General features: G+C 45.7%; 1 protein-coding gene across 25 annotated transcripts in view; it reads left to right on the top strand.

Annotated features, from left to right (window-relative positions):
* C5H11orf24 (chromosome 5 C11orf24 homolog) overlaps nucleotides 1-2,130 on the top strand; it is a 117,705-nt gene extending 115,575 nt beyond the window's left edge. For all 25 annotated transcript variants that reach the window (XM_068944627.1, XM_068944630.1, XM_068944625.1 and 22 more), the window contains one exon: nucleotides 293-2,130. In XM_068944627.1, the coding sequence (XP_068800728.1) occupies nucleotides 293-1,452 (1,160 nt within the window). In that variant the 3' untranslated portion in view covers nucleotides 1,453-2,130. The remainder of the gene's footprint in view (nucleotides 1-292) is intronic.
* Nucleotides 2,131-13,423: the final 11,293 nt, after the last annotated feature.

Raw genomic sequence — 13,423 nt, 5'->3', positions numbered from 1 at the left:
GTTTCTACATTCTAGCTCTGTACTTCATCACACCCCTTTTGGGAATTAATTCCCTGGTTGAGCAAATGCCAAAGGTCTGTGATGAAAAGAGTAACCCAAAAGGATTATGTGCAATAAAAGCAGGGATCTGCATTTTCATGTTCTTGCTGACTTTAGGACTGATTTATTCCAGTTGTGCTGCATCTACTTCAGAATGTCTGTTCTGGTTTGCGTGCGGCCACGAGATCAGATTTGGGCTTGAGAGCTTTATTAATTATTGTTTTGAAACTCTATGATTTTTGTCTTTTTAAAGAAATTGTCCTTAGGAAGAGGAGAACAGACCTGTTTCACCACCAAAGGTATCCAGAGCAGATGGAGAAGATGGTGAATGCAATGACTGAACAACAAAACACAGAAAACCTGCTTTCCTCAACCGCTTGGACTCACAAGATTCACTCAAGGCGGTTGCTTGGGGTTGTAAATGATACTGAAACAACACACCCAGGGAAAACTGCAACCAATGCTGCCACCACCCCAGTGACTACCAGCACTGCTGCAGCTGCAACCACAAATGGTATAAATACAACTGTCTTCGCTGCAGCTTCTGAAACAGGTGTCAAAGCTTCAAATGCCTCTGAAGGTACTGGTGATGTCCTTACTAAAGCCATGTCTTCCACTGCCTCTTCTCCCACTTCTGATAACGTCACTGCTTCTGTATCCAATAACGTCACCAAGCCTATGACCACCACCGAAAAATCAGGAAATAGTAGCTCTGGTCCAATATCAGAATCCCCTTCTCCTCCCCTTGCTGTCACTTCCGAAGCAGGCACTCTGCCTCCATCAGAGCAGTTTAACAAAGCTGCCCGCACTTCCCCTTCTAGTACTGTCACCACTGTTGGAGTTGTCCCAAAGATACCAAGCACAAACACAGCAACAACCACCCTAATCCCTCCTGATGCCCGAACATCATCATCTGCTGCTGCTCGCACTGCTGCACTCACTACTTCGGTGAGATCACATTCCAGTAATCCAATACCTGATGTTACATCACTAAATCCAGAGCCAGAAGAAAGTACAGCCACAACAACCTTGAGTAAATTGGCTACAAGTGCGGTGGTTTCAACAACTGCACCTACAACACAAGCTACAACTGGGCATGAGATAAAGTCAATGTCTCACATTCCCTCGACTAAGCGTATGACCACAGTTCCAGCAAATGCCCCTGGAACAACAGTTTCAGGCCTTGCAGGAACTCAGGACACAGACCACGGGTATCTTCTCATTGCTGCTGAGCCTCTGACTCAGTACTTGGTAGACAAAAGTTCGCTTCTCGCAGTGCTTTTATTTGGTACGATTTTTTTCATAACTGTTATAGTTCTCTTCCTTACGCAGGCCTACGAGAGCTACAAAAAGAAGGATTACACGCAAGTGGATTACTTGATCAATGGAATGTATGTGGACTCAGAGATGTGAAAGGTTGGGGCTAAAACTTGGGGCAGAGAGATGGAAAGGAGATTGAAAGCCTGTCTGACTTGGTTTTCTTTCCCATTTGCCTATAAGACAAACTGAAAGTGCTTCCAAATTTACTTCTGGTGCAATTTAGGAGAAATGCCATGTACTGTATTAAGAACAAAAAGTATATATATATATATATTTTTTATTCAACTTTGCAACAGATTGCGGTAGGAAAGTAGTCATTTTTAAAACTTTTCCATAATGCGGAATAGCTTTGGCCATTATTTTTCACTGCAAAAATGATCCTAACATGAGGTGAGCTGTCATCCTCTAGGAATGATGTGGCGCTTTTTCAACTGTTTACACTGTAAGTTCTTTGTGTTTTGTTGGTATCATGTGTGCTCCTCTCTGTAAAACGGAACAGAGGGAGCTCGCACCTTTTGTGAAGTGCTTTGAACTCACCAGATGTGTGAAGTATTGCTACAACAGGGAACTTTTAATCCAGTGTGCACCATGTTTTGATATGCTTCCTGCTTGTAAAGAGTTCTGTTTACAAGGTGCTGTAAACACTCTGTTTACTGCTAACCCAAGGTGGCTTTTCACTGTGGAGCGGATTATTGTGCCTCTGCACTCACGTGATCTTATTTTTGTATTCACTCAATAAATGCAGCCCTGGAAGGGCATGTCTTGTTGCAATTCTGTTTTCATTCCTGTCCCTGCTAGTTTAGAAGCAAGAGAGAGATTTTTGGCTTGCACAAATTAGCTATACTTTAATGTTTCAAGTACAGGGAGTTTGAAGACAGCACTGGAGGTGCAGGCGTGTCACAGAAGATGCTGATCTTTAAAAGTTGGACCTCTGTTCTTTGCAACCATAATGCTGCAAAGTCTACCAGGTATGCGGAATCTTTCACCTTAGCATAGCTTATTAATTTTTATGCATAAGCCATCAGGTGCTCTTTTTTCTTTTTCCTTCAGTACTAGCTCAGAGTTGCTAATAAGTGGGAATCCCTATTATACATGCGTACACATACACCCCCCCATCTGACCTCCTACTAAGATCTGCAGCTGAGAGAACAGAAAACACTCAATTCTTGGCAAGTATTCTGCAGTGATTTATGCATCTTATTTGAGTGAAACTTAAATATAAATAGCAAAAGGCTAGATCAAGATGTGTTGTGTGTATATATATATATATATATATATATATATTTTTTTTTTTTTAACCAGATTTGATAGCTTTTATCTTCTCTGAATGAATTTGCTTTTTCTACTTTATCCAGCCTCAAGATTACATGGGAGCAGGATAATAGGCAAACCTAAGGCTTGGGATCATTGGTTTTGGTTCAGTTATTTATGCAAATCCCTTGGTGGTTTAGAATTTGGATGGAATTTTACCCTGATGGAAGCTACCTTGTTGACTTCTAGTTCATCTTCAAGCTGAAAGTGCTCTAAAGACAGCTGCAAATAGCACAAGCAGCAGGAGAGACGAGGGATAGTTAAAAAGAAATGAATGGGAGGTAGTTTCCTGAATCTTTGCCAATCTAAAAGGCTTATTTGCCACTTTTGTGGTTTTGAGGACAACGTTTCAGGAAATGGAGTGTGGGGTGGGTAACTAGAAGGGGCTGAGGAAAGAGAAGAGATCTCTCTAAAAGTGAACTGATGTGGTTGTCAGTGTTGGGTTGAGTTTTATGGTGCGCTTGCACTGGCTGCATCCGCATGCCAACAGGTTAGAGCATCTCTCCAGGTAAAAGGATGATGTGGTTTTGGGAGCCTCCCTCCTTGGAAGGTTTGAAGTGTAAGCCATAAAATTCACACCACTCTTCCTGAAGAAAAGTTTGCAGGACTGTGTGTGTGTGTATATATATATATATATATTTTTTTTTTTAATTGTACTTTGAGGCTATTTTGGAATTGGTCCCGGTTCTCTGTGGCAGGGAATTTGAGTGCTGATTTTCTCTATCTTCTAGGAACTGCCCGCGTGCAGTGTCTGATGCAACCAAGTGTCAGGAACATCCCTGAGAGCAGCTGAGGAGTTATACCCTATTGAGATGTCTGGGACCTTTCACCTCTGAACACAACTCTTTTAAGCTGTCAGCAGACATCAGGCAGATGCTGCTCTACAGCAGACTTAACTGTAAATTAGTAAACTCAAGTTTCACCTTAATTGCATGACTTAAGCAAGTGAGGCGCTAACCACAGACCTAAGCATGTGGTCTTTGCACTTTATTCCAGATACTGAGATAAGAGTTGACTTCTCAAGTCCCTGCCATCTCCCAAGAGATGGGTGTTACCTCAGATTCAGCTCATTTTTCTCTCTCTCCGTTTAGGCATCTCAGATAAATGCATTTAGATAGGGTGGAGCCAGGCAGTAGTGCTCTTCCCTTGCACTTCCCCTGGCTGTACAAGTGAGTTCCTCTCTATAGGAAGTGCCTTCCTGTTTAAAGGTTCAATGTTGCAGGTCCTCTGCTAGTGGTCCGCAGTAATTTTCTTCTTAAAGTTGCCTGAGCCATTTCCACAAAGGCAAACTATGATCATCGAACTCGTAATTGCTTATCCTGGAAACAGGAAACTTTTGTATGAGCTTTCCAGTAACTACTGCACTGTTATGAAATCCCTGGATTTCTTCATAGCAGAAGACTTAAAATTGGACACCAGATTCTGTGGAATAGAGCAGGAATTTGTGAAGTTGCATTGGTTTTGTGTCCTCTTTGAGGCAATATCAGAGCCCTGTTGTTGATATTTTGGGGGGAAGGGAAAGAGAGAAAGGGTGCATTACTTAAAACTCTAGAAGAATAGGGTTTTTTGTTTTTCTTTTTTAAACAAGCAGCTTTCAAAGTCTGCTTGTTTAAAAACCACCACCACCACCACCTTCAGGAATGATTTGAGTATATGCATGGTATAATTACAGAGGTGGAATAGGGTTACAACTCTATGTACAAGAGTCTTAGGGAGTTTCTCATGGACACAGTGAGAATGTTACAACTGCATTGCAACTAAAAGAAACCACCACCATAAAAATCTTTGTGGCTTCTCAACAGGTCCTTACAGGAAGGTGAGTGCTCATCAGAAGCTTGTTGCAGTTCCCACAGCCCACTCTGTTTACAACTAGGTCTCCTGTTCAGACACTGGCACAGCCTGTCTCTTTTGTTCTTATTTGCGTTACCACACTTCCAGACCTGAATTACTGTCTCAGCAGAAACTGAAGTTTTCAGTGCAAGGCTGAGCACTGGCCCATGTCTTGCTTATCGGTACATTTCTGCGCACAAGGCAGAGATCTTCACGCTTACTGTAATGGTGTTTAAAGTGCAGTACCAAGTGGAGAAATCCCAAGGAGGCTTTGCTTTGTGTCTCATTTCCACCTCAAACCTGTTGTTTCTGTTTTGAAAACCTGCCTTCCAGAAAGGCTTATTTTGTGTTTGTTTTAAGGCTGCAAATGGCAGCAAATCTACTGCATTTCTTGGAATATTGTTGTCTTTGTTAATAGCTAGTAAGGGAGACAAGAAAATGCAATACCTTGAAAGTTTGCTTGCTGAATTCCCAGTCTAACATTAGACCGAGTCCTATCGAGTTATCTAGAAGACATCTGCCAAGGGACTGCCAAAAACAACATGCTGCCTCTGTGAAGCAGAGTACATCTGACGCACGTTGGGTTTCAACCTCTTGCATAGCCTCTTTCTCAATAAAACACAGGAACATCCTGGAATTAAATTTAGATTTGATTATCTTGAATGCTACCTCCCTCTTGTTTAATTGCATGTATTAGAAGTATGTCGTTTGAGAGAGTGGAGAGGAAAGGAAACAATCGAGGGGTGAAACGCTCGATAAGAAAGAAGAACTCTTAAACTGAAAACGTGAGCTTGAGGTATACCAAGTGGTGCCCAGAGAGATGGGGGGCAGAGGCTAAACTCTCTCTAAGTGTGACAGCTAATGTGTCTACTAGGAGAACACTTGGGGTGCTATGGAAACAGGTACCCGTGGAGTTGGTTCCTCTGGATTTGTTTGGTGGTTGCTCATTTCTGGTATCATAAAACCAAAAAAAAAAAAAAAAAAAAAAACCCCACCAGCCCTGCTGAACCATTTGTAGTGTCTTTTTCCACAGTGGATTCTGTGGTATGTAGCAAAGGCAAGTTCACATTGCAGCATCTCCCTTGACCAGGGCCCTCCTTGCTATCGTCTTTCTGTGGCCTCCAAGTCTCAGGAAACCTTTGGGAACTTCATTATCTTGGTTGTGCTTGGCCGAACTTGGCCAATGGGTTCAAAAGCAAATACTGTCTTTTCCACAAGGTGGGAGCTCGTAAGTTTGTGCTTTTTGAGAAGAAACCAGGCTGAGCAGCAGCAAAACCTTGACCAATAATGATTCCTATCTGTTAGAAGGCCAAGGAGTTCGGGGTTATGACTCTGCTTTGGCGTTTTGGTCTTACTGAATAACTAGTTACTGTGGATGCAGCTGATCTTTGCTCTACAGGATTTTTTCTTCTCAGTAGCTGCAGGTCCTTGGACTAGGTAAAACTGATCTCCTACAATCACTCTTCTGCTGTTCAACTTCATTATCCAGCCTGTGTCAAAATGTCCTAAGCAAGCTGGTTGAAAGGGGTGCTGTGGCCGGTTCTCCTCTTCTCCTCCTTTGCGGTGTTTAGTGTTCCTTAAACCCTTATCTGCCTGTGCTTTTGCTAGGCTTGACGCAAAGTATTTAGAGCAGCCTTGTTTTGGCTGAGACGTGCCAGCAGGCTGTGCTGTGGGGCAGCTCTTTCGGAGCTCACACTGTTCACTGTTCCTCTGGCAGAGAAACCCCAAAGGGTCTGGGAAAAAAGTCTCTCTGCCTGAGCCTGGATGTCCTGGTTAGCCCTATGTGATGTTCATCTTGTGCCTTGGCTGGAATTATGTTTGAATTACGAAATATGCTTAAGTGAAGGGTCCTTTGAGTGCAGAGCTTACCCAACATCTTGTCCATCCCAATTAAAAAGAGTAGAACTGTTTGGACAGGAGCATATGATCTATTTGTAAAAGTAAACAAATAACTTGTCTGTATGCAGGGTCACTAAGTGTTTTAACCCCTTCAAGCTGGGAGAAGCAAAATTGATTGCACTAGTTTGAGAGTCATGGAGTTTGGCAAGTGATCCCTGTTCTTTACTGGGAGCAGATGAAGTTGCAAACCTGAGCTTGTGAGTCTTAAAAACTGTGAAATCTTCCAGCGTGACTCTGAGAAGACTAGGAAATGGAGAAGGAGAAAAGAAAGGGGAAGGATTTGTTCAGCTGATGGGGCAAATACTCACATTTAGAGGTGACCATTCATGGCTTTCTCAAAAACATGGTCAATATTTAAATTCCAAATTCCAGGGTTAATTGTAAACTCTGCTCTATGGCCTTGAGATTTCAGCTGCTACTGCTGATTAGAGGGTGACAGTTTTCAAAAGTGCTTAAAAGGGGGACAGAATCCCAAAGTTATGTTGTGATTTCTCATATGTGCCTGCCCTTGCTGTGGGCGTATTTCTGAGCACCTTTACTCACTCTCGGTCAATGCAGCTATGCTTAAGCGTCAGTGCAACCAAGGCCTTAGAAGCATTCCCCACCAAGTATTACTCCTGTCCCTTATGAACAGCAAAATAAGGGGGGGAGGGGAGAGGAGGATGGAAGACACTTTTTTCCTGAGAAGTAACAAGCAAATCTAGTTTTGACTTTTTTCCCTTAAAGTTTATGTTGCTGTTTTAATTTTTCTTCATTTCTCTCTCTTTTTTCCTTCAACTTCGGAAGCGGTAGCGATTTATGCGCTCATGGTTCCAGGACTCCAGTGCTTGTGCTTGTGCACTAACGCAGCGGCAGTGGGATTCTCGATTCGGGAGAGCAGGTAACCAGGAATGGACGAGTCTCTGAATGTGCCATCTTCATGATGCACTGGGAGTCTCTGCAAGTCTGAGCCTGGCTCTAGAGCTGGAAGAGTATTAAGGGGTACCTGTTGGTAAGAGAAGAGAGGTTGGTGTTTGTCCAGCTCCCTTAGGGAGGAGGCCATTTGAAACCAATAGCTGAATGCTGCTGCTGATAATTGTAAAATGCACCATGGGGCAAAGCCCTGTGAAAGCTCATCACGCTGCTGGGAAACTGAGACACTTTTTCCTTCAAAGATGGAACAGGGAGGTGCACAGTGGCTGCCAGCTGGGGCCTGCACCCTAGTGGGATAGAGGAGTAAGAGTAAGGAGAATAACCCTAACAGGGCATTATCCAGGTGCTGTCAGTAAGCAGCTGAGTCTGTGAAGTCTGCTCAGAGAGGAAGCTTTGCTGGTATGAGTGCACAGGGCACTACTGTTGGGGAGAAGCAGAAGTCCTTGTTGATGTTTTTATGCAGAACTAGGTGAAGCCTGTATGCGCAGGCATGGCTTATTCAAGGTGCATGGGGTAAGTGGAAGGTGCTTACGTGCCCTGGCTGAACGTGTGGTGCAGTTCTGACCAGCTCAATTACCCGTTGCTGGAAGATGATGCCTCTAAACTGATTCTTCCTGGGTGGGTCCTGGTGAATATTCCCATCAGTGAGAGATCAGCAGCAATGCTCTGTGTTGCAAGCAGAGTTTAGAGGTTCCAGCCAGAAAGGCTAGAGGGGGTGGAAATCAAGATAAAGGGGCATATGCAAGGCCATGTGGCTAAGCTGTGGGATAAGAGCCAGCTGTTCCAGCTTACTGTCCCTTTTTGCTGGGTCAAAGTGTATTGCGGGGATGTGGTAAGAGCTGAAGGCAACTTTCTTGCTTATTTAGTGATTTTACATATTCTTAAGTCTTCAATATTTAGACTGTGCTTAGGATTGGCCTAAAGATTCTTCAGGAAAAGAGCTCCCTCTGAAATACCTTCCTGGAGGGGGTCACTTTTCACAGGAGCTTTGCCCCCAGCCCCCAGTGGGGACTGGGGTCCCCAGTAGCTCAGTGGGGGCCAGGCAGGTTCATACTACAGGTCCAGAACTGCCTCAGAAATTGTTGTAGAAAGCTTTGCACTTTCCTTCCTACCTCAGTCAGAAAGGAGAAGGAGGGGGACTCTTCTGCAGGACAGAACAATCTGGTCTCTGAGCAGTTTTGGTGACATGCAGCGAGCATCCCATTTTGAAGGAAATGGCAAACCTCATTAACATGGTCTCCGTGCTTCTCCTGCATCACAGGCAGTCCTAGGGTCTGTTTGTAGCCGAACATAAAGCTTTTTCAAAAGATGATCTCATCCATTTAAAACCACATGTATGTAAAGCAAGGCAGGAAGGGGAGCTGTGGCTGACAGGGGTAGAGGGCTCCGCATGGGGAGCACATGCACAGGGCTTATGCTGGGCCAACCCATGTGTTTCTCCAGCCGTAAGGCACAGTTCTGCCATCAGTGCATGCAGGGCTGAGCAGTGTCCCTCGCTTTGAACGTCTGCAGTTTCGTTAGCCTGCAGGGAATTCTGGAAAACGTCAGGCTGTTACAGCGAGTGCTGTCAAACTGTGTGAGGATCTCCCAAGAGAAGGAGTAGCGGGCCTGCAGGAGTTCAAAACCTCGAAGGCCCTAGCTAACGTAGCACTGGGGAAGTCCTGAGGATGAACAGGATGACCTGAGCACTCTTCTGTGAGGAGGTAATGAATGATGACAGAGATCAAGTTAGGCGGAGAGAACTGTGTAGATGTTAAACAAGGCAAAAGAAAAAACCAGACATTCCCATGAAGAGAAATAGTGTTTGTTTTTTTTGTTTTGTTTTTTAAACTAGCCTGGGCCATTAGTCTTCGTGTTTCAGGGCATGCATAATTGCTGGCCAGGTGACCCTTCTGCATGCGATGTTACCGAACTGCCTGCTGAGGGAGTTGAAAGTCAGAGCAAACGTTCTTTGAGGTATCTGATGTTAGTGCTGAAGAGATGTTGTTAACCCCATTGACTCGAGTTGCTAGCAAAAAATACTGGGCTTTGCGGATCACTCTGTGCGGCAGGGTCATGGAGCCAGTTTCTGGCTGGAGGACTGTGTGACGGTTTGCTGTGACAAATTGCCCTTTTCCTAGCTCAGCTTTAAAGCACCTTCCCACTACCTCTCACTTGTTTCTTGGCGAGCTGTTAGCCCGCGCCGCCTGCAAGGTGAGACTGCCTCTTGTCCCTGCTCGGGTGCGTGTATACCCACTGCAGCCGTTCCTTCCCACCCCACAGCACGTGGGTGTTCATGCATGCATGTGTTGGTCTAGGAACCGTCATCCCACAGCAGCTTTGAAGTACATATACTTCACCCATTGCCAGCACAGATGTCACTGCTCTTTTCAAAGGAGAACACAGGCCTCTCCTGTGAAAGGGCGTATGTAAAATGTCTCTTCCACATCTCCGAGTCTGTTTGGCTCAAGCTCTGAAGCATGAGGTTTAATATTCCTTCATGTGTTGCCACTTCCAGCCAAAAGTGACCAGCAAGGTGCCATAGGGAGGCTAATCCTTATTCTGAGCCTGTGCTACACCACAAGACCCCTTTGCCACTGCTAATTACAGCCTAAACTCCACTTATCAAATGACCATGTATGTTTTTCAGGGGTGCCATACACTATCTGTTTGCTTGTTCCCTTAGTGGGTTTCCTGGTCATTCCAGGGAGCTGAGGAGCTCCTACTGTAGATCAGACTAATAATAAACCTGCACTAAAAGCAGCTGCATTGTGGAAGAACTTTAAACCTAAAAGAAAAGCAGGCAGGGACAGTTTTAACCACAATGTACTCTTTAATTGAAACCTGGGCTGGAATTGACCTGCCTGCCTTGTGAGACTGTGTGGGTTGGGTGGGGATTCAGTCTGCATTGTTAACCTATGCCTGTAATATTTACATAGACGTTTTTAGCCTCTGACAACACAAAAATTATTTCCGTGCAACCTTTGGCTAGGGCCACCCACGTGCCATGGGAGAGAGGAGGTCCTGGGAGTGCCTGCGTTCTCCAGCCAGCATCGTTTCTTCGTCTCGGTTCTCACGCTCCCGACAGGTAAAACAGTCACTGCGCAGCAGAGAGAAATACCTCAGGGAAGGTGTATTTTTAAATCAATCTCACCTTTCCCTTTGCCCTTCCCCAAGATAGAGCAACCTGGCTGAAGTCATGCAGATTCTCCTCTTTTCCTGTGCTTTCCTCTGAACTACATCTGCCTCAAGAGAGGCCCTGGTCTAAAAGTATTGCCTGAAACAGCCAGCTTTGAACTGCACTGGCAGAGCTGGGAAGGACTGACAGATAGACAGAGCAGAGTCTGCTGCAAGTCAGCACTGAAGTACCTTAGCAGATCAACTGGAAGCCCACTACCCTGAGACTGCCATTTTTTTCCGGGTTTCCAAAGCACCTGCCCAACACCTATTTCAGCTACAACTGTTACGTGTTGAGGATATGCTGCAGTATCACCTATTTCTGAGCCAGCAGAGCCTAGAAGAAAAGGCATGTCTTGTAAGAAAGTCTGCTCTAGTGAGGTCTCAGGGGCTGACTTGCCGAAACAGCTTGGGAAAATGAAGACTTCAGGTGCTGATTTTGTTGGCACCTCCTGAGCTTTCTCCCTGTTCATGGGGAATGTGGACCACAAGCTAAAGCAGAAGGTTTCCCAAACACAGCTGCTCATCTGCTTGGAGCAGGGGTGAGTGGTGGCTGTCCCAGCCCAGCAGCAGCTGTTTCTTATTACTGGGGCCAGATAACAACTTCCTCTTCTGTGTGTGCTCTGGTGGCTTAGCACTTGTGGGGCCTTAGCTGCTGCCTGCCCCTCTGTGCTCTCCCTGGTGACTAAGCTGTGTGTACACACAGCTGAAGGCAGGGTGCAAGGCTGATTTTTCTAGCTTCGATGCCAGGCCAGGGTTTCTGCTTTTGGCTCAGAAGAGAAGGGGCTAGGAGGAGAGGAAAGGGGCTGAGGGAGCTGCTGCTGTTTGCTTTTGGGCCAGGTGGCAGCTCAGCAGGCAGAGGAAGTGCTTTTCTTGCTCTTTGGCTCTCCCAGCTGCACTCACCAGAGCTAGGGAAATGGCAGAAAGCAGGGAGTGTTCAGCAGGCTGTGATAAAAGTAGTAGAGAGAGGAGGAAGAGGAGATAGGTCCTTGAAGTTTCTTACCGAGCACCCTGTCTGTTGTACTTTGGCTACCCGCTAAGGAGAAGCCCTCCTTGCAGATAACCCGGCTGGAGCGAGGCAGCAAGAAGGTGACACTGGTTAGCAGTATGCTGTGGTGAGGAGGTATATATCCGTAGGGCTGCAATATGCTAATGCCATTGCTCCAGAGAAGAATATTCCTTCATCTTGTTCATAGAGCAATTGTACAGCCATTTAGCTCTTCTGACTTGAGGGGGTTTGAGGGCAGAAGCAGGGAGTACTGGCAGGCTGATAAAGAGCATCAGGTCCTTTTCTGGCGTGTAGGACTGCCTGAACCCACCAGCCTGGACAGCTGGCAAAGCAGTGGCTGTGGGATGGGTAGAGGGGAGAGCAGCTGCACCTTATTCATCCCAGATGCAATGCAGTGCAATCGAACACACTGGTGAAACTTGCTTCCTGAGGTAGCATTTGCCAGGATGTGGTGCATGAAGTTGGCACAAGCCCAAGAGATTTAGGTGTGCGAGGAAACGTCACTGATGAGCCGTGCCATGTGTCGTGGTACAGTTTCTGTAGAGAATCCAGGCCACTTGAAACCAGAGGAGATCACCCCATTAGCTTAGTGAAGTTGGAGCCAGGGCCAGAGAGTCACTGTGACTCTGTAATCTTCAAACATATTAATGGCACTGACAGGTTCCAGTAGTGCCGGTGCCCGGAAGTATGTAACAAGTGAATTCAAGTGGTGAGAGCCGCCCTTACTACCTGTGCTCTATTACACCTTCGTGGTGGGATCCGTGCTCCATCTTTCTGTGCTGTCTCCCAAAGTCCAGAGGTATTTATGGGTTTTTGCCAATAGATGGGATGGAAGAGCAAGAGATGCCTCCTCAATATTGATCTTTATATTGTTTGACAAAGGGACAACGGTGAACGTACGCTGAAGCGTTTAGCCTTCGAGTACATATGGAGCAAGAGAAGCTTACCAGCTCCTCCAGGCCAACATGGTTTTTCTTAGTTGATCTTATTTGATCTTTTAGAAAGTTTTAGCCATACTTCCCATTCTGTCAGGCCAGAAACATGCATACAGTGAGAGGTTGCCCCTGGCTTGAAGAGTCTGTAACTTGTATGGACTAGGCAGATTCAGGGTAGGAAGGAAAGCAAAGCGAGAGAGAAGCAATAACGGACTTAGCGGTAGAGGAGAGTATTGGTGAAGTCAAAAGTGGATGGGCCTACAGTTTCCAGGTTACTGATTTTTTTTTTTTCCCCTGGACTATACAGCTTCTGTTGTTTTTATGCAAGCAGAAAGATCTGTGGCGAGGAAGGAGAAACAGAAGCGCTCGTGCTGTAGAGGCAGGGTTAGTTCTGCTCCGAAGCTTTACATGAGGCATCAGCTCACCATCAAAGATGTCAGCTTCAAATAGAACTGTTCCAGGACACTTCCTTAGTGCCCCACAGCAGGCTGCGTTGGCTGTAACACAGAGCAGACCACTTGGAGTGGTTTGGAAGAGCAACAAACCGGCTGCCAGGAAACACGCCTTTGTTTTGTGGCAGGCTAGCAGAAAATGTGCACAGGGCTGCAGTTGTTTTGCATGTAAGAAGCACTGGGCATTTTGATGAACCACAGGAGAGAGGGAATGTGGTACCAAGGCTCAGCAAGCCTTAAAAGGACAGTCCTGAGATGGTCTGCTGACTACAAAGTCCCTAACAGATGGATTTTCATCAAAATCTATTTCCAAACTTGTCTGGGATGTGGGGAGCCAGCACAGGGGATGGGATCTTTTGTTGTCTCATATCATCCAGCTCTCAGAAGTAGAGGAGATAAGTGTCTTGCGTTCAACCTGTGGTTTCATGCTGCTGTTCTGTCACCTGTAGATCCAGTTTGAGGTGTCACTCATTCCTCAGGGGCTACTGCAACTCCTCTTGTGTCCGTTCAGTTATTTCTGCTGTTAAGCTCTCCACTGAATTAACAGCATGCCTTCTTGG

The sequence above is a fragment of the Struthio camelus genome, chromosome 5 (assembly GCF_040807025.1).
Source record: "Struthio camelus isolate bStrCam1 chromosome 5, bStrCam1.hap1, whole genome shotgun sequence".
Classification (NCBI taxonomy): domain Eukaryota; kingdom Metazoa; phylum Chordata; class Aves; order Struthioniformes; family Struthionidae; genus Struthio; species Struthio camelus.
This window is presented reverse-complemented; position numbering and strand designations above follow the sequence as displayed.